The sequence below is a fragment of the Gossypium hirsutum genome, chromosome D04, assembly GCF_007990345.1.
Source record: "Gossypium hirsutum isolate 1008001.06 chromosome D04, Gossypium_hirsutum_v2.1, whole genome shotgun sequence".
In the NCBI taxonomy this organism is placed as follows: Eukaryota; Viridiplantae; Streptophyta; class Magnoliopsida; order Malvales; family Malvaceae; genus Gossypium; species Gossypium hirsutum.
Window position 1 is genome coordinate 55,281,330 of NC_053440.1, and position 21,476 is coordinate 55,302,805.

The window sequence follows — 21,476 nt, forward strand, 5'->3', positions numbered from 1 at the left end:
AAAAAAGTTGATTTATATACGATTACGTGCAGATTATTCTTAAACTTAAGGGTTTTAAAGAATTACGAGTAGTACTAAGAAATGTTAAAAATATATAAGTTTTAGAAGTACAAATACAAAAACTAGATCAATTCGGAAAGAATCGAGTTCATAAATCGCAATTGTGAATAATAGGATTCAAACTTGAGTACTTATAGACGATTCAAACATCAAATAGAGAAATGATGATTGTTAATACAAAATCAAAGGGTGATGGTATTGTGTCAACCCTTTAATTTCGTTGAGCTTTTTCCTTAAAGCGACATGGTAGATGTAACCTAATGCTTGGTCATCGGCACTAAAATAATGGGGTTTGGTTGTAACATCAAAAAACATTGCAACAAACTCGTGCCTACAAATCTATGGTTTTTGAACACGACACACAATGTTCAAACATCAACCGTGTAACTGTTGTGCCTTGGAGGCAACCAACCATAATTCAGACAAAATGGAGACGGTAATGGAAGATGAAGAGTACACTTATAGAGATGTGTTCTTGCCGACATTGATCCCTAGAATTCCAGCACCGGGTTTAGAGAGAGGGACGGTGGAGAGAAGGAGAGGGAGAGATATAGTGATAGCCATTGATCATGGTCCTAATAGCAAACATGCCTTTGATTGGGCTCTTATTCATCTTGTTAGGCTTGCTGATACACTCTATCTCGTTCATGCTGTTTCCAGTTATCATTTTCTCACTTGCTTTTTTTTCTTTTTCAAGGGTCGAATGCCGACATATCAGGTATTGTCGGGTGTTCCGTCTCCTGATCTTAGCGAGAGCCTTAATGTTTGAAGAGGCGGCGAATTAGAGTTTAACCAGGAGTAACCTGCACGGTTTATCTTCTTAAGCTTCTTAAGCACTTGAAGAGGCGTTCTTGTCCTATGAACCCAACCCAACGCTACGGGTGTAGCCAAAAGGGGTGGACAGGGGCCTTTTGGCTAATGGGTAAATTGCTTTTTAGACCCTCCCAGTATTAAAATATTCAATTTAGATTTTTTTAAATTTTGATTAAATGGAAAAACTATAATTTTAGCTCTTTGGAAAAAATGATAATCTAGTTTAAGCATTTTTAATGTAAGATTTTTAGTTTTGACCCCTCAATTTTATAATCTTAACTTTCACTCAACAATTTTTTTTTTTTTACTTCGTCTCTACTCACCGTCTCATCAAATTCTTAATAGGATCGGGAGGCAAAACCGTCACTGAAGGCAATATCGAACGTGTTGAGGACCTATTCCTATATATCCAACCCTTTAACACTTCTTTTCTTGGTTATTTTGTTAATACATCTCAAATTCCCTTTTATAATAGGTGTTAGAAGTGAGATTGTGTATGAAGCCAGTCAAGCACTCATGGAGAAGCTCAGTGTGGAGGCTTTTCAGATTGCCATGGTTAGTCCTTATTCAGTTTAATTTTGAATTTCATCCCTATATTTTATGAAAATTAATAAATTAGTCCTTTTATTAATTTGATCATCATATTTTGTGAAAATTGAGAAGTTAGTATTGTTGAGTTTTGCTAATTTATATATTTTTTACTCGACCATAAAATTTATTGATATGATAAAAGCCAGTTTAGAATATTACAACCAATAGCAACCACATGCCATGCAATGGTAAGGCACATTATACGTTGAAGGGAAGAACATAAGTTTTAATATCAAAGACAAGATTGTTAGGAGGGGCAGCCACAAACTCCAAATATAGACCGTAAAATGGACATGCAAACTCCCTTGCTCAAAATTCAAACAGACTATAAAATTCCTCCTAACCCACAAAAATTTTCATTTGGAACAGAGACTTAAACCATTATTGCAACACCCTCCCCCCCCCCCAATCTGCTTGTAGTACTTGAAAAAGCAAAATCAAAGTCATCGTCTGACCATAAACTATGAATTACCTGGTTAGAGACTTCAGCGAGTTTGGACTCCTGGTAGTCTCATGAACCAGCTTAATTGCCACTTGCTTCGATTGAGAATCCACTCCACGAATGTTCCAAGATAATATCATCATTTTGCATACACTTCAATCTCCCCACTCAGCAACCAGAAACAACCCTGAGTCGATTGATTGCCATCGATGCTAATTCATCTATAATCTCCTCATCCCCACCAACAAACCTTAAACCCAGTCTTTTTCCCAGCAAAAGAGTTTCCTCTGCCTCCTTTAAGATAGCTAGTCTTCGTGAGAGATAGATTAGCAATTTTGTCGTCAGGGGTTCTTGCTTTGCACTTCAATGGTTGCTTCGCCTTCTTCCCTCCGGTGCTCTTTTTTACAGAATTTTGATTCAAAAAATCTCTTGTCACCACATTGAACAGTAATGAATTCATTAATCTCTTGTAATTGATTTGTCATTAGCTAAAATCTTGCATTTTTAGAGTATCTCCACCAATTGAAACAAAATCACCCCATAGTCTGGCAAATTTTTTTAGACATTTCATATGACCATACATGTAAAGGCAACCCAAACACTGCTAACCAGGTTTCTCTACACCTCTTACATGACTGCTTGGTCCAAGGCTCAATCTCAGAGAACCAAGTCCTCAACCACGACCTTAATCTCCAATCTCTTCGTCTTCAAAAGAAATTAAAAAATGATTCCCACCAATCTTCTTGACATCAATGTCAAACACACCTTCTATTCTAAAATTCTCTTGGAGATAGAGAATCATAAAAGCACCTTGCTGTCCCTAAAGATGAACCCTCACCATTTTCACTTCCCTGCTTAAACCCTTTTCTAATATTGCCAAATCAATGGAGATTGTGTGCCTTGTGTAGGAATATTTAAACATACACTAATCTTTGATGCATTCATCTCTTGTCTATTATTTCAATATATTGACTTGTGATGGGCAAATTAGTTCCTTGTTTTACTAAGAAAGAAAATGGCAACAATTTTTATGAACACAAATCGATTCATAATGCAAAATATATAGGTTGGTTAGTTTCATTCTTGAACTAAAAGAAACACCGATTCTTTGGGACCCTTCCCTTCTTCAAACAAAGAAAGAATCAGACCGATTTTTCAAGTGTCTTTTTAGATATTTTTCAATGCCTCGGCTAGTCATAGAATTGTGAGAAGCGGATGAATAATCATTTGCTTCTAGAAAAATTCGAAGAATTTGTTGGTAATCTTACAAGATCCATTCCTTCTTTTTTCTCTGGTAGATTGTCAGAATTTTATTTAGGTTCGAATCCTATTAAGAGGTCCACTAAAGATCAAAAAGTATTGAAGAAAGAACAATTTATTTCTTTTGTCCCTTCCATACTATTAAAAATTAAAGAAATAATTAATATATTCAAGGTAATTACGTATTTACAAAATACTTTCTCATGCACACATTAACAGTTACGGATTGAAATCGCAGGTAAGGACGATGGCTCGAATCGTGTCGGGGGATGCAGGCAAAGTGATTTGCAAGGAAGCAGAAAGGGTGAAGCCTGCAGCTGTTGTTATGGGAACTCGTGGTAGAAGCTTAATACAAAGGTTTGCTTTTTCCCTTATACCTTCAAGTATTCATGTTTGATGGGTATGAGAAATGATGATTAAAGAATCCTCCAAATAAAAATGAATATACTCGTTTTATATACATACTTGTTTTCATTGTTTACACTCGAATTTGAGTAACGTTAACACTTATTTAGAAGTTAACACTTGTCATGGGTGGCGTTAGGGAGAGTTGGCAGGACTCTCAGTCCCCCTAAAATGAGAAATCTTATGTTTGTCCCTTTGAAATTTTAAATTAGTATATCGTAAAATTGTACTTTAATCTTAAGAATGATAAATTTTTGATTTAATCATTTTAACTCTTATAAAAATATACAATTTAATTTTGACACCCAAAATAAACTTTTGAGCCTCCCCTAATGCTTGTGTTTTTGTTACTCTACCATTCCACGAGAATATATGGAAAATTACCCTTTCTTTTCTTTGCTCTTCTCTCTTGCGTATTAGGTCGGCTTAAAGATGTTCATGGTCAAGTCGGGTTGGACCCAAGCATAATATTAACATATTTTATGTTTGTCTAAACTCGGCTCCAAATCTGGGCCTAAAATTTTTCCCAAACCTACTCATATTTGTAAAAGACTAACACAAGCTCATTTTAAGCATACTCATAGTATTTTTTATTTTTTAAAAATATTTATATTATATTATTTTAATGTTTAATAATTTTATACATTTTTATTTATTGAAATTTTTTATATAGTCATCTCAACATTATTTTAATGTTTACATTAGAGTAGTATTATATATTTAGTATAAGTTTATTTTTTTAATGTGTTCTAAGTTACATAATATAAAGTATTATAAACTTAAAAAGGGCCAGGAAGGGCTCAGGCCTTGAATGTTCAAGCTCGAGCCCGACCCATATTTTAAACTGGCCTTTTTTTCCCAAGCTCATTTTTTGGGCCTAATATTTTTGCTCAAACCCTTCCAAAATTCTGGAGGACCTTCGAGCCTAAGCGGGTAGCCCGACCCATGAACAATTCTAGGTCCACTCTTTCTTTTTTTCCTAGCCTCCTTGGTTGATGGTATAATGGCAACCTTAGTTCCTCTTAAGTATTAATACTTCAATTTAATTCCCTCTTGATTCTCTATTAAATGGAAAAAAGAAAGTATTTTTTACTTCTTTCAAAAGAAAAAAGTTGAATTTAAGCCATTTGATTACAATTGTTTTTGTTTTGGCCCTTCAATTTTTTTTTTTAATTTGATCTCGATCTTCCATCACACAATTTCTAATTTCACCCTTGGACGCAAATACGAAAACAAGGCGTTCATATACACAAATTTCTTTAAAAGAAAATCAAACACATACTCAACTCAAGATTTTTCATACTTTTTTGCAGTGTTTTTCAAGGAAGTGTTAGTGATTATTGCGTCCACAATTGCAAATCTGCTCCTGTAATAATCGTACCCGGGAAAGGTACTTGTTTTGTTATTCGCCAAATTTTACAGTGCACTCCGGAAAATAAAAAAAGAGAAAGCACGTACTAAAATTTCTATCAATTACCAATCTAATTAGAGCATAATTAGAAACTTTGGTATTGATATAGGCTAGTCCTATTCATAGTTCAGGCTACTCGCCTAGACTCGAAAGTTAATTCAAAATTTGGGAGGGTTTGGATAAAAATATTATGTCCGAAAAATGGGCTCGGGTAAAAAATTAAGCCCAGGCTCGGCCCGAGTAGTTTTAAATTTATAATACTTTATATTATGTTATTTTTATATATTATGTAATTTAGAACATATTAAAAAAATAAACATATACTAAATATATAATACTACTCTAATGTAAACATTAAAATAATGTAAAAATGATTATATAAAAACAATAAATAAAAAATGTATAAAATTATTAAACATTAAAATAATATAATATAAATATAGTTTATTTTTTAAAATAATATAAACGAGCCTGAAATGAGTTTGGGTTAATCTTTTGTAAATATGGGCTAGTTTGAACTAAATATTAGGTCCAAATTTCGGATCGAACCGAGTTTAAACAAACATAAAATTTATTAATATCATACTTAGACCCGATCTGAACTCGACCTAACTCGGCCACGAGCACCCCCTAATATAGGGTTGGAAATTTTAGTATGTACTTTTTCCTTAGCATATAGTAGACTCGCTCGTTATTCATAGAAACTCTAATTATATCTATTTTCTTTTTTACTTAATCTATTGGAAATTTGGAATTTTTCACTAATTTCTTACCCTTTTTTTTCTTTTCATATAACTTGCTTTGAAGAAGCTGGAGATGGCTCCCTAACTTGGAACTAATTGTTTCAATCTTGATTAGCTGAAACCCTAATCTAGGTGAATGGTTCTTTTCTAATTTTTTTGAGAACATTTACATGATTTGATTCCAAAATGAAATCAATGTATGTTGTGATTGTGGTTTAGTTATTTCAATTTCTATGGATTGAGTACGATACAGGTTGAAAATTTAAAATTTAACCAATACAAAAATGTCTTTGATCGTTATTGAGATGATGTAGCTATTAACAATCGTCAACTCAATCGTTATTATGCTAACATGCTAGTTTGCATGTAATTGATTGCTGACATCAACAATTCAAAACTTGTAATATATAGGATAGAGGATTATTACATCGTACATTGCTTGTGGAGCAGTTGGTCTATGATGATGTTATTTGTTTTTAGAGAATAGTGAAATAATAAAAAATGAAACATGACATCATCTTAAATTCGCTTGTAAAGTGTTTTTATTCAACTAGCGGTGAACAAAATAATCCTCCTTAAAAAGAAAGTAGCCAAATTGTTGCTTGCATAGGTCCTCGATGAGTTTTACTATGGTAAGTCCTTTGTTTTTTGCATCATGATCCGTAACCAACTTCACTACTACACTATTATCACTCTTGACTGATAATTCCCCAAATCTCATCTCCCAAGTGATTTTAAGTCTATTATAGATGACCCAACAATTTTCTTGATGAGCTCTAGTTCAGTTGGTACTTTTGAGGAGGGTCTGAGTTTAAGTACTTTTTTTCTTTTGATTTAAGAGTTGAGATGAGATTATAGGTAAAAGAAAGCATTGTAAAAAAAAAATCACACACATACCAATGCTCCTATTATAGCAAGTTAGTCACTTCTCATTCTCATCACATGCTAGTCAATCGATTCTTGGGCTCCGTTAGTGTTGAGTTTCACCAACCCACTTGCTTAATCATCCGTCACCTTTTTATTCATTAATTTTTTGTACACTAATTATCATCATTCAAATATGTAAGACTCGTTCATAAATCTCATACTTATGAATAGTAATTAGAGAATCAAACCTCTAAACTCTTTGTTTGACGCCATTTTTGAAAGATTCAAACATTCAGGATTATATACATAATATGCGTGTGTGTATATATATATATGTGGCTATAGTTTGAGGGACTTTGATCTTGTTCCAAATGATTAAAAAAACATCAAACCAAGTCAAGTTGTCGAGTTGTGTAAAAAAAAAGTTCATTCACTTCTCCACGATTCCCATTGGTTGGTACCCAATACGAGTACGTTTTTATTTGCTTATCCTCTCAAACCCAAAACACTTTTTCTTCTGTTTCAAAGAAAAATCTCCCTCTTGCTCGAAATAGATTCGTGTTTATGTTTGGGTATTCTTTATTTCTTGTCGTGATTGTGCATTCTAGTTGATTGCATGGACCAGGTGCCAGTGGTTGGAGAGCTTTTGAGCTGTTTGAACTGTCACCGTTTTATGGCCAAGTGGGGACTTGAAAAAGATAAAAAAAAGAGCTTGGTACACTCAAACCAAGGCCACCATAATTCATTCTTCTACGTAGACGCCTGTCATTCACACACACTCACAAAAGCCTATGAACTTTTAGGCTTAAAATATGCTCTCACTTTAGTTTAAGGATAATATTTTAGGCTTAAAAGCAGGCAGTGCTCGTTGGAAGTGGCATTGCAATAAGAACACAGAAAAAAAGTACTGTTCGTAGTTGGGTTTCACTACGCCTACAAAGCTTATTTCATTGAGATAATTTACTATTTTTTAATCTTATGTAACAAATGATTTAAGTCCTAACGCATTCTGATGTAGCAACTTTATTTTTGTACGTATTTAGATCTCTCGTCTAAATTTTTTTTTTAGAAATTTCAGTTGTAAACCAAGTAACACACTTATTTACTCTATTAATACTCACAAAAACAGGTTCATCAATGAATAAGTCAGCGCTAATTCTCTATATATGTAAGGTTTTAAATATTTGCTAACATACTGATCTATACAAGTCTTCTCAAATATATAAAGTTTCGAGACTTGCATATTAGATCAATTACAATCAATTCCCCTCTTAAATCGCAACTAAAATAATATACACAATATATTAATAAAGTCTAAGATATTCGGAAAATATTTTAAGATCATTCTTCAATGCAATTACGATTCGATCTCCTTATTTCAAGGTATCCAATTACTTGATCCAATCCAATCTAACTTTCAAGACATGTTAGCTTTAAATGTATTGTTCTTTGTATATGAACTATAATAACAAGATTCACAACCCAAAGCTTTTGTTACGGAATATTTGAACTTCAAACTTAACAACTAGATTCAAGTTTCGTTGAGATTATGTCATATCATCACTTGAAAATTAAAAAAAAATTATATAATTTTTCAGGTGATGTTGTGTTACAATTGTTCTAATAAATCGAACCGATCAAACCACTAATTTCAATTCAACGGGTTTAATCGACTCAACCGCTAGACCCACAATAATTAAATAAATAATTAAAAATTCATAAAAAAATTATTAAACTGGTTCAACCTATTCAACTACTAACTTTCTATTTTTATCGATTTTAAGTAATTTCTGATACAATCTGTTTAACCATTTTGTTTGGACCGATATACCAACTAATTTTTAATCTTATCGATCTGACCAATTAATTCAATCATATTTCAAATACATTGATCATGCCGTTAAATCTTAACTTAATCCAAATTCAAAAATTAAAATAAATTTAATTATTAATTTTACGAGACAAAATAAACTTAATTACCAAATTCATGTATATTATCCCTTAAAATCATTAAGATGTTTATAAACTCAAAAGTCAAATCATAGAAACAGTAGGAAAGATCAGATTGGGCTGGAAATTAATAATTGGGATTTTTAATTTCTGAAAAATCACTATCATATAACCAGTAATTTACTGGTTCGCACCAGTATATCTTTGTCCTTTGGTTCTCAAGACAATGACCCAATAATCATTTTATGGTCCAAAATGAACAACATTTCCAATGTCTTTTTTCAGCATAATATCCACATCAATGATCAAATCAACACCAAAATCATAATTTTATTTTTGAAAAAGAAATAAATTTATTTAATCTTATTTTAAAAATAAAATATAAATTAAATAAAATGCATAGGCAAATAATAACAATAATATAATTATTTTTTTTATTTTTAGATTTATGTAATAAATAGATTTCAAGGGTTTTATGATATTTTCTTCCAACTTGAAAGATAGATAGATATTCCTAAAATCATAGGGGTAAGTGTGCTCCTTTTACCTTGTGTTGTTTTATTCTTTCATGGAAACTCGAATTATTAATAATAAAAATTTATATTTTGATAAATAATTTCAATGATGTGATATTAGTAAATAATATTTTAATTTATTATATTTAGAAAAAAAAATATCAACGAGAGAATCAACGTTAAAAGTATTATGGAGGTTCTTATAATAAGAGTCGGATTAGAGTTTGTTTTTTCTACTAAAAATGGACAAATTAATCTATATGTGTTAGACCAAAGATAAAATCGGCCTTCCTATTAAAAATTTTATCCATTTTGTAATGTTAAAAACTGGTCTCTATACGTCAACATGAGGTATACGTGTCCGGTTATTCCATCAGCAAAAAATGGATGAATTGTTTATTAGAGATAATCAATTTACTTATTAATCTGACATATAAAAACTAATTTTCTCTGAGTAAATAGGATAAAATGTAATCTAAGACCTAATACAATAACCTTCAAAATACTTTTACCCAAAATCAAGTTTTCTATTACGAAATTCATAGAACAAAAAGCAATGAACTCAAAACCTCAGTTAATTTATGCATTGTTTTTTTTTCTTTTCTAAAAATTAATATCATATCAGAGTTTGTGTGACCCGAATCTCATAACTTATTAAATAAATAAATATAGTGACAAAATAAAAGGATCTATGGGGGCGAAGGGCCGAGAGTCGACCATTCAGCATAAGTTGAATCCGTATAGAACTGTTTTTCTTCTATTTGATTTTGATTAGAACAGGGTTTTTCAACCCTTAAATAGATATAGTCGAAACTCCTCTTGTATCATTTGTTTTTTTTCAATATAAGTGAATTTCTCCTTTTTTGTTTAGAATTTTTTTTCAAAAAAGTTTTTCACGTAAAATCTATATTTTCTTATTACTTTGATATCGTTCTACCGTCATTATCCGTGTTTATTATAACATATTAAATAAATTTAAAGTTGGAATTTTAATATTTACAATTTTAGTTTTTAGAAGGAAAAAAAAAGTTTGCCACCTTACTAACCAATCAACTGACACAGAATTCATCCTCTTATCCAACTAGAAAACTAGCAGCTCTAGTTGACTGATCCAATGAAGAAAAAATAATGGAAATGATAAATTGATGAAAAAAGATAAGTAGAGTAGGGTTTCAGGTAGCTTTTTGGAACACTGTTTGAGAGAAGCTCAAACACCAATGATCTGAAGACAAATCAAAATGCTCAGTCACTTTTCTTGTCTGTATGGTCAGTGTCCAGATAGGATTTTCTTTTTAATTTCACTTCACTGCTGTCATTCATCAAAGGGTTCCATCATCATGTATCTTCAAATATGAAGATAAAACGGTAAATTTAGTATCAAGGTAAACTCATCATTTATCTATTCTTATTTCATATTTACCTTATAATAATTATAAAGAACGGTTTTTAACTATATAAAAAAATAAGATTTTTAATAGAAAATCATTCTACTATGAAATTAATTTATTTATTTTTTTATAACGAGAAGAATTTTAGTATTTTTATTGAATATAAAGATATAATTCTCTTTAAATATACAAAAATTGAAAAAATATTCGTATTTAACCCTTCAACTCAAGTAACATGTTTAAGGTGTTAGAATCGTAAAACCAGATCTGATATAAAATTTTATTAACCAAGATCTATCATATCAAATCATCAAGAACAAAACCAAATGCGGAAGTGTACCTAAATCCATTAATTTCTTGAAATCTTTGATCTTGCGGTTTTGATCTTCCAAAGTAGTATACAAGTAATTCAGAGAATGTGGCTCTCTCTTTTCTAAAGATTAGATATCAGAAACGTTACGTATGTATGATTTGGGAACCATAACCCTAATATATGACTTTTGCGTATTAACCATAATTTCTAATCAGCCCATCATCAATTAAAAATTAGTTACTAATGTATCCGTACATATTTGGCCCATACTTTATCTAATAACTAAAGCTCAATAAACTTTAATCAAATTAGATCACTTTAAATTTGAACTAATCTTTTATAATAATAAATAATAACATGTAATTATGATTGTTATATATGTTATGTCTATATTTTTCAACATAAGATGACCTACACTAATGATAAAAACCCAAAATTAACATAAAAAAACAAGCTAATTAGCGTTTGTTGGATTGACCGATAAAAAATTGGATACCAATTTTTATAATAAAAAAAAGAATAATAGAAGAGTTTCACTTTATTTGAGATTCAATCTGACTCGACTCTAGATTAGGGACGTAGCCAAAAAAGAAGTCCTTCTAAATAGTTTAATAATTATTTTAGTGCTTTTCAAACATAAATAGTTCAATTCAATCCATTTCTAGATTGTTTTAAATGGAAAGGTTGTATTTTGGCCCATTTAAAAGTTAGAAAATTCACCTCGCCTACTGTAAAACTTGTAGTACATCTATCCTTTAATTGGCCTACAGAATATGAAGGATTAATTATCTAGCTCGTCCCGGTTTTAATACAATTTTTTTAAATTTTAACCCCTCAATTTTATAATAATAAAAAATCTCCGAGTCATGCCTTACAGACAGGTTAAACTTGCATGCTATTCCATTGGGTGATAAAATCATCCAATAAGAATCTAGATTTATCAAGTTTTGTTTGTCTTCTATTATCCAAAATTTAACCAATTTCATATGTTTTCTTTAAAGATTTATCTCAATCTTCCAAGTCCCAACTTATTATTACAGGATTAAACATCCAAAAACCCAGTTTTTGGCTGTCCTTTTTTTGTAGTTTAATTAACTTAATTTGCTTGTCTCAAGGAAACAGCTCCTCTCTTACAGATGTGGTTTTTAATGAAGACGAGTCATATAGATTCCCCCCAAGTGGCTCAAGCTCAAACCCCATAGCTTATAAATACAGCATTCATGGCTGTCTCTCAAGCACCCCAAACAAAAACACATCTTTGCTTCATCTTGTTTTGTTTTTTCTTCTTACATTTGAATCTGGTAATGGCTTCAAGCTCTTTACGTTCCAGAGATTCAGGTCCAACATGGACCCCAAAACAGAACAAACTGTTCGAAAAAGCATTGGCACAGTTCGATAAAGATACACCAGATCGTTGGCAAAATGTTGCTAAGGCTGTTGGTGGTAATAAAACTGCTGAAGAAGTTAAGAGACATTACGAAATCCTCATCCAAGATCTCGAACATATCGAGTCCGGTCGGATTCCGATTCCCAAATATAAGTCGAGCGGCGGCGGCGGCGGCAATGGCGGCCGGTGATCGAGAAGGAAAAGGAAAAGGTAATGGGGATGGTAAATTTACTACCAGTTTGCATGGTTTTCAACTGGATTATCTGTTCAATTTTTATGGCTCTAAAGTTATGAAAATATAAAGGATAAAATCTACTCTAAGTCCCCGTATCTTTTACACATTTGAAATTTAGTCTCTTTATTTTTTGAATTTAAAAATTCATGTCCAATCAAAATTGTTTTTTAAAAAAATTTTGGTATGACATTCTCAAATAAAGAAAATATTCACTTCGTAGCTATGTAACCACTAATTTAATAGAATAATTTTAATACTGTTTATAATTGAAAATGAAAAAAATAAGACTAAATTGTAAGTGCAAGAGAAGTAGGAGGACTTGGAGTAAGTTATAACCAAACATAAATCAATGGATAATTAACACATAACGCCAAAATTAAGGTCTTAGAAAAAGTCAAAAAAGATATGACAAGTGATTAAGTGCTTCAAAATATCATGTGCTCCATTTGATATTTCAGTTTGTGAAAACCCACTTCCTTACCCTACAATTAGAACTGCCAATCATCGGTTGGTTGGTCGGAAAAATCAGAGATTTTTGGTAAAAATTACAGGTTGAATAAAATAATAAGACTTGTTTAAAAAATGGGTCGGAGGTTGGGTAAAATCTTTTGATCCAGCTCAGTTCGACCCAAATTAGCAAAAATATTTTTTTTAAATCTGTTATTTTTTATTATTATTTTCTATTTTTTTGTTATCAGTTCATTATTTTATTACTATTGTTTGGATATTGTATAACTTTTGTTTTATTATTAATTTTGTTACTATTTTAGAGGTATTTACTTGTTAAGTTACACCTATTTTAATGTCATTTAAATATAAATATATATTTTAAATTTGGTGAAAAACATTTATTTTAATATTTTTAGTATTTTTTAGTATTACATTTTAAATTTTTATATATATAAATAATATAAAAAAATTAATTTGGGTGGGCTGGGACCGGACATAGCAAACGGGTCTAAAATTTTGATAAAATCCGGCCCATGAAAAATTACAAAATAATTACTCAACTATTTAGTTTTTTTTTCTTTTTTTAATCACTAGTTGTTAAACGTTAATGGAAAAATAACATGACGACCTTTAAAATTAGTATAATAACAAGTTTAGTACTCAACATTTACATATTACCTAATTTAGTTCTCACAAGTACAAATCTTATAAAACCGGTGAAGAGTGAATCGAGGATGATGGAGTCATCTTAACCATTAGTTTACTTTATATATATATATATAGAATATTGTGCTTGTTTTATATACTATTTTTTGAGCTGATATATATTCTATTAAATTTTCTTGCTTGTATTTTTACAGGCTGAGGAGTTTTATCTTTTTTAAGTTGCAATGAAGTCCAAGACTGGTGGCCTAACTTTTAAATATCATATATATTTATTCTCAATGCTATGAGACCCCATTTCTCTTTTCTTTTTTTTTTCTTCTATTATTATTATCTTCATGAACTGTAATGAAAATTATCTATTTTTCAATACCATAATCTCTTTTTCCTCTTATTTTCTCCACCATTTCTTAATTTGAACTTTGATAATATAAGGTTTTACAAATTATGCATGCAAACACAAAATCATAAAAATAAGAGCGTATATAATTAGATTGTTGAGTATTTTTCTGTGTCTCTTTAAGATGGCGGTGTTTGTATATTTATATGATATGGGGGGTTACTGTTCATTAATATGGTCTGCTAAGTAGGTTTCATGCATACAAACACGTACCCTACTCTAGACCTGACATGTGTAACTTCGCAAGAGAGCAAGCTCTGTTTGCGAACTACTCCTGCGAGCTCAATAAAATCCAGCCCAAACCTATTTGGTTTTTGCGCCGATAACAATAATTATTCTAATAAGACTATATATAAATAATTATGTTTTGAGTTAAAATTCAAGTAAATAAAATCAATCCATCCTTGGGATGATAAAAAGAATCAATAATTTCGTATTTAGTCTTTTTTATTTTTTAGATTTCAAATTTTAGTTTCTATTGTTAATACAATTAAATTCTTTTAGTAAATTTATGGATGTGACATTTTAAATTAATAAAAACATACTCACTTGATAGTCATGTAACTAAAAGAAACTCATAATAAACTTGAATTTAACAAAATGATTTTATCAGTGCTAACAGTTGAAACTGGAATTTGAAATTCAAAAAGTAGTACTAAAATCTTGTAAATAAAAGTACAAGAATTAAATTCTAAATTTGTAAAGAGTACAGATATTTATGGTACATTTTAATCGTATTATCTGTTCAATTGATATTGTAGCAAATAATTTCCCAAAACATATAGATAATTCAACTAATAAAAAAATATTTAAAGAAGCTTAGTCTATTATATCAGTACTTCAATTTAGGGTAATTAAAAAGATAAATATATTATTAGGTATTTGAGTTCGACACTTCTTTTTAATGCAGTATTTGTGTTTTTTTTGTGTGCTCAATTTAGTACTTATATTTGACAAAAGTTCTATATTTTTGTACTAACAGTAAAAATGTTAATTTTTTAATGTTTAATTCAGGTTTTAAGGTTGACTTGATGAACATTAATGGTTAAAATTATTAGAATTAATTAAACAGATATAAATTTAATTATTCTAATTGACATGACAATTATCCTAAGCTATCAAATACTGATAATATATTTAATAAACTTGAACAATTGTAATTCAAACAGAAGACGCATTAATACTAAAGAACAAAGAGGAAATAAGCACACATTAAGTCTCAGTAATTTATTAGATCAAATTTCGATTATCCTTTAACTAGAACAAGGAGTTTAGAAAGTCACAAAGTTGGGAAAACGCAATAAACAATAAAATAACTATAAAATCAGAAAGCTACCAAAAGGTCTTAACTCTACAAGTATAATATCTATATCGTCTAGTTGATCTAAACTAGGGCGCTGGTCTCGTGCGGGAGTGCGCAACTTGTGAGGCAGGGACACGAATGAGGTTGAGACATGTTATTATCTACCTATAATAGCTTGGAATTTATGCACCGATGGTATATTAAATATTCTCCCATAAATATAATATTATACATATATGCATTTTATTTTCATTATGTTTGAATTAACGTTCATTTAATTATTACAACAACTATGATGTTAATTTAAGTTGAGTTCCTTGATGCAACAAATAAAATTATAGTATGTTATTTCAATGTATCTGTAATTGAACTTCGATAGACCCATGGAAGAAAAACAAAAAGAAGCAAAGGTTCCACCGAGATTTGAACTCGGGTTACTGGATTCAGAGTCCAATGTCCTGACCACTAGACCATGGAACCACTTGTTGCTATGAACGTTCAATATATTTTTTTAAGTACATAATATACAATGAAGATCTAAAATTATGGCAATATGGTTTTGGGTTTGTTTAATATAAAATGTTTATCACGTCACGTGAGTTAATAAATTTTTAAAAATTTTGAAATTCGTTAAATAATTTATTTTTTAAATTATTAAGAGGTAATTACATGATCTTTAAGAGAACATTACATTATTATCACCTGTTTTTCTAAATATATAAAATTCTTTTTAACAAATATAAAATTGTATAAATTTATAAAAGAAAACAGATAAAATTTATAAAAATGTAAAAAGTTGTTTAAAAAATGGTAAAAGATGCACATATAGAATTAACAAGACCAAATGTATCTCCGATTTTTTTTTATTTCTAAACATTTTTTAAAAATAATTTTATATATTTTGATATTTTCGAAAAAAATGATTTCAAAATAAATTCTGAATTTTTAGATTTTTTTTTTGAGTTCTGCTAGGATGAACCTATAGGTGTAATTGTACATGTTCAAACAAATAATAAATTCTCAATTTTTTTAATTTCAAACAAATAATTTAAAACGGGAAGGGATCCACTTATATTGATTCTTTCGTAATTTTTTTTACAATTAATATTTTAACAATTTAATTGTCATATTTCGTGTTCATTCATGTAAATTATGCATGTCAAATTTTGTATAAACAAAAATTTTTTAATATGATAAGAATACCGGATCGATTCAAGAATTTACATCATTTTTAACAATTTTTTAATATTAATCACATAAAATTTTTTAAACCATTTAAGTTATGAAAGTGTATCCCTCCCCATTTAAAAAGTCCTTTATCTTTTTTATATTTTTGAAAAGAATTAATGCTTTTTATATTTTTAAAATCTTTTTTTATAAGTTTTAAGAATTATTTTTAATCATTTGTAATTATTTATAAATTTCCTATAATTTTTATATAATTTGTAGTCTTTATAATTTTTGTACAACTTTCTATATATAAATTGGAGTTCTTAAAAAGAAATTGCAGTTTAGGCTGTTGAAACAATCCGGGTTTGGAAGCCAATGTAGGAATTCACTTAAATACAAATATTATATTTATGTTGAAATTTTTTTGGGGAAAAAAACAGACAATTAAAAGATCCAATGCAAGTAGGAATGCATTGGATGCTTTTATCTCAAAACAGCTTCAATTAACATATATCTTAACAAAATGGTACAGTAAATGCCTAAATTTAGACCAAATCATGGACATGTTTTTTAAAAACATAAAATACAAAATGTGCAAAGTTATGATCAGTCACTTCCAAAGCAGAAAAACTGAAACCAAAAATGTTAAATACAACCATTGCTCCGTTGTATATGATGCTATAAAACTACCATGTGCAATGTGAATTGATGGTGTATCCTTGGTTCAATTACCAAAAGAGAAGAATGGAATGATAAGGGAATTATCCCACATACCAATAATCTAATCAATTCCGAGACGACAGATGGGGTTTCGTTTCATGAGGCTAAGATCCACCTGCAATAACAACCGTGCTTATTAAGCATATTCCGTCTGAAAACAACCAGAATGTAGAAAGATGAAAATATGGCAGCATACCTTGTGTCCGAATAGATCCCGGATGTTATCGACTCCGTAGAGTATCATAGTTGGTCTATATGTCATGCAAACAAGAAAGAAATATCAAGACGGTTCAAATTTTGGTTCAGGAAAATGTTACACTATTCAGAACCTTCTTCAGAGAAGACTAATATTACCTTTCGAGAGAAAGTCCCCAAGCAATAACACGAACATCCTCAGGGAATCCCATCGGAAGCAACATTTCAGGTCTGAACATGCCAGAATTTCCGATTTCCACCCATTTCTTCAAGCCTTCATGGTAACTGATAACAACAAAAATGATCCATCAAGTCTTAACATTTACCAAATAGGTAATAAAATTAAGAGAAGCGTGTGGGTTATCACCTGAATATCTCCATGCTAGGTTCAGTATATGGGTTGTAAGCAGGCTTGAAACGCAACTTGGACATTCCTGAAAAAGAGATAAACCAACTGTTATGTGACAAACCTTATCCGGGAACACTACAAGCTTCCATATATTGAACTGTAAAAGACTAAACTGATCAAGGATGATGATTGATGGTTGTTACCTAGTCGTGAGAAGAAGTCATTCAGGACACCAATCAAATCACCAAGAGTAAGCCCCTTGTCACATACCAAGCCTAAACCAAAAGAGATAATTTTCAGATGGTCAGTGAATCATTATATGCATTCCAAATGAAAACATTAACCAGCTATTAGTGCAATAGATATTGGTCCCAGTTTGGATCCAGGTAGCATAATCACCAACTAGTTGATATGCATGCAGCTTATAAATACCTTCAATCTGATGGAACTCTGCAAGATGAGTTCGGTCCACAGATTCATTTCTGAACACACGATCTATAGAGAAATATCTTTTGGGGGTAAAAGGTTGCTGAAGATGAAATCATAAAGCAAATGAGTATTAACTTTCATAGGTATTGATTAATAATGATACCACCAACATCAACAACTACTACTAACTATTATGACAGCATAAAATATATAGTCAAATTTGGCATACAACGCAGATTCTGATCATTGATGGATTGTTCGTGCAATAAGCATCACGGTGCAGTGCAGGTAATTACAACGGTAGTATGATGCTCATTCAAAAGATAATGACAAAAACTTAAGAAAAGAAGGCTTTTGAATTTAGAAAAAGCAGCAAGTTGAAGGAGGTTTCTAACCACAGAGATAAGTGAGGAGATTGAAGACAATCAAACCTTTGCAAGAGCATAAAGCATTCGAGTAGAGACAGCAGTTGTGTGAGTACGCAATAGGTTTTTGTTTGCTTCTTCTCTTTTCCAGTCATACATGTATCTTTTGGAAAAACGAATAAACAAATTAACCAATTTCATGGTTGTGAAATATGGAAGCAATAGTAACAGGAAAAAAGGAAAATGGCATACCCCCTGGAGCCATAACCACCAGATTCATGAACACGCTTCACCAACTTAACATATTCTTCAGGCAGTTCCCTTGTAGTTGATGGAACTGTGAATGAATGCTCCGAATAAGTAACAAAACAGATAGTAGTAAAGGCATGTTATAAGACATTCGGTCAATTGAAACATACCTTCCAGAAAGAATGTATCATGAGAATCACGTGCAGGGTGTTGTTGTGGCTGGAACAATGCATCAAAGTTCCAGAAGCTACAAGTGGAAACAGATATAGGAAACCAACTTTAGAAACAAATTTATTCCAGCCAAACATGAAAGAAAGAATTAATGAGACCATGAATGTAGGATTTAAGGTTCCTTCCAAGTATATGTTGCTTTCTCAAAGAAGCTCCACTTAAAATCAACTATCAGAGAAACACGAGAATGAAAAAGCAAGAGCCGGCCATGTCAACTACCTGCTTTCGACAAAATTGTTTGTTGGCATCTCCTCAAAACTGCAGTCAACACAAAATGGAAACATATATCAAAGTCAAAGTTGACAAACTAAACGCTGCAAATATAATCATTTCAAGCTTGCAGAGAAATGACAACTGTCAAGTGAACTTTATATTAAAGAAACAAGCATAATAATGTCATAGAAAATTAAAAACATCAAGGCAAGCCAGTGAGTGTTCTATATGCACTACAAGTTGACGTCCATCAATGGTTCTCATAGCACCGACATCACCATGTAATATTAAATATAAAACAAGTATCTGAATGCACATTTAAGTGTTACATAATAAAGCTCAAAACTCACCCCAGCTGAAGAAATATGTTCTTCAATTGTTGTTTCACCTGAATATAAAATAAGGTCTAAAAATGTTAATTCCATACAGACAAGCGGATGCCTAAGCAATCAAAAGTTACAGCCTCAATCAAGCAAAAGGCAGAGTGAAAGAACTTCCGAAGAGAATCATTTGCATCATATTGTGCATGATAGATGATGTTCACACATTTAAATATAGGTGCCTTGAAGAATAATCATAATGTCATTCTCAGACCAAAAAGGGAGGCCCAGGTTATATATCCTCACAAAAATTATAGTCTCCCATGACAAGTTTTGTTCTATCCATTCTTATGGAGGAAATATAAACCTTTAACGATTACATAGTTGCAAATGATTATACAATTACGATGTTCATAAAAACAGTACATATATTTAACAGTTACATATTTGCCGTAAGCTAAATGAAGTTGATAAATATAGTGTCCTATACTTGCCTTGAGTAATGGATGAAGATGGCCAGCTTCAGCAGGTGGTCCTTTAGCATTGAAGTTATACTCTTTGAATTCTAGCTCCTTCCAGTCACCCCTAAAAGAAAGTAACCACATATAAATATCGGTCCAATAAAATCCCTCTGGAGCAAAGCGTGATGGTTAGTAAAATACCTCTGTAGATTCTCTCGAGTCAGATCAGTAGCAACTTTCTTTCTTGTAGGGGCATAGTTCGGCCCTTTTTTCACTGAATAACCTTTCCATGTCCTAAAACAAGATGTAATTGGTAGAGCATAAACAATGTGAACAAAATACAAATACACTGAAAGAAAAATGCGATAAAAAATTAGGGGCAAGGGACTCGATGATCACTGTGCAACAATAAGCTTCCTAGCTTTAAGTGAATTAATGTCATCTTTGCCGAGTGCCTGGAGTAAGAGAAATTCGATTTTAATCACTTAATTGAAAGGAACAAACAAAATTAAACCCATTCACATTGATTCCATATGTAAATTAATGTGGTGACATACCTCTCCCTTTTGTATTCTAATAAGCAAATCCTTGACCTTATCTTCCACATGTTGAACCTAATAAAAAAAAACCCAAATCTGAAAGGATAAATAACAGAAAATTTACATAAAAACATGAGAATCCATAAACATAAACCATAAATACTATTTTACTTTTCTCGAAACTTGCTTTCCCATGTCGACCCATTTGTTTTTCCCAGCTTGTGAGCAACCAATTTTGAAAACCGAAGGCTCTAACTTTTTCTGCAACAATGAAAACAGTTTGCATGTTAGAAAATAGCTTACAAATTATGGATCCAAACCAAAAAGAAAAAGAAAACATCCAGTAACAGTGACCTGTAATTCGTCTTTAGAAATAGAGCCTTCTTGAGGGACGGCTAAGAAGAGTTGAACTTCAGGGGAGCCATCGGCGGCATACTTTTTGCCTTCATCAGTGAGAACCCAACTCTCTCTTTTAATGTCTTGAGCATCGATGTAGCGGAAACCATGGAGGCTCTTGATGACATTGACGACATCGTTGTGTTGGAAACCGTGTTGGGATGCGAATTGGCCTGAATCTGGGATTTCTTCGGACGTCGCTAGGTAACCTAGTATTGCTTCTTCTGCCATTGTTGAATGCAAACCACTATCAAACCCTGAATGTATTTGGTCGCGACGGCTATGAATAAGTGTAAAGCTAAAAAATGTGCATGCTAATGTATTTTGGGCTTTATTTTGGGCTAATACATAAGTGTTCTGAATTTCTTCCCGGTATTTAAAAAAATCAAATCCAAATGAAAATCATGAAATTCAAGATGAAATTACTTATGTGCTCCTTGTAAAACTTGTTGGAAAATCTGTTGTCGGACTTGATTAATCGCTCTTTGCTGTTCAAAATAAATGGTTTTATTTTTATAATTTTCTAATTGTTCTAAAATCTTATAAGAATTAATCAAATTCAATTATTCCCATTCTATCTCGGAGTATTCATTCGCTCGAAACTGATTCACCTCCATTTTTACTTTCCATAAGTGGGCCCAGG

At 31.1% G+C, this 21,476-nt stretch overlaps 3 protein-coding genes and 1 non-coding gene across 6 annotated transcripts; 2 read left to right on the forward strand and 2 right to left on the reverse strand.

Annotated features, from left to right (window-relative positions):
• The first annotated feature begins 135 nt into the window (after positions 1 to 135).
• On the forward strand, positions 136 to 7,711 carry LOC107898315 (universal stress protein PHOS32). Of its 3 annotated transcripts, none has more exons than XM_041090986.1 (5): positions 136 to 719; positions 1,349 to 1,428; positions 3,405 to 3,523; positions 4,885 to 4,961; positions 5,793 to 7,711. In XM_041090986.1, the coding sequence occupies exons 1-5, from the start codon at positions 425 to 427 to the stop codon at positions 5,819 to 5,821; spliced, it is 600 nt and encodes a 199-aa protein (XP_040946920.1). In that variant the 5' UTR covers positions 136 to 424; the 3' UTR covers positions 5,822 to 7,711. The 3 variants fall into 3 exon arrangements, with proteins under 3 accessions (XP_040946920.1, XP_040946918.1, XP_040946919.1); XM_041090985.1 differs by having other exon boundaries at positions 138 to 719; positions 5,790 to 7,711; XM_041090984.1 differs by lacking the exon at positions 5,793 to 7,711 and having other exon boundaries at positions 137 to 719; positions 4,885 to 5,769.
• A 3,978-nt stretch (positions 7,712 to 11,689) lies between these two features.
• Positions 11,690 to 13,887, forward strand: LOC107898314 (protein RADIALIS-like 3). The gene is made up of 2 exons (XM_016823831.2): positions 11,690 to 12,355; positions 13,691 to 13,887. The coding sequence occupies exon 1, from the start codon at positions 11,979 to 11,981 to the stop codon at positions 12,333 to 12,335; it is 357 nt and encodes a 118-aa protein (XP_016679320.1). The 5' UTR covers positions 11,690 to 11,978; the 3' UTR covers positions 12,336 to 12,355; positions 13,691 to 13,887.
• Positions 13,888 to 15,604: 1,717 nt separating this feature from the next.
• Positions 15,605 to 15,676, reverse strand: TRNAQ-CUG (transfer RNA glutamine (anticodon CUG)). The gene has a single exon. It is a non-coding gene; the product is annotated as a tRNA-Gln (tRNA).
• Positions 15,677 to 16,910: 1,234 nt separating this feature from the next.
• LOC107898564 (phenylalanine--tRNA ligase alpha subunit, cytoplasmic) lies at positions 16,911 to 21,178 on the reverse strand. The gene is made up of 17 exons (XM_016824065.2): positions 20,792 to 21,178; positions 20,609 to 20,698; positions 20,456 to 20,512; positions 20,298 to 20,353; positions 20,100 to 20,192; positions 19,932 to 20,022; positions 19,468 to 19,505; positions 19,124 to 19,162; positions 18,844 to 18,920; positions 18,677 to 18,761; positions 18,491 to 18,587; positions 18,063 to 18,159; positions 17,834 to 17,905; positions 17,649 to 17,715; positions 17,441 to 17,566; positions 17,283 to 17,337; positions 16,911 to 17,201 (listed from the first exon to the last, which is right to left on the reverse strand). The coding sequence occupies exons 1-17, from the start codon at positions 21,062 to 21,064 to the stop codon at positions 17,148 to 17,150; spliced, it is 1,467 nt and encodes a 488-aa protein (XP_016679554.1). The 5' UTR covers positions 21,065 to 21,178; the 3' UTR covers positions 16,911 to 17,147.
• Between the last annotated feature and the right edge of the window lie 298 nt (positions 21,179 to 21,476).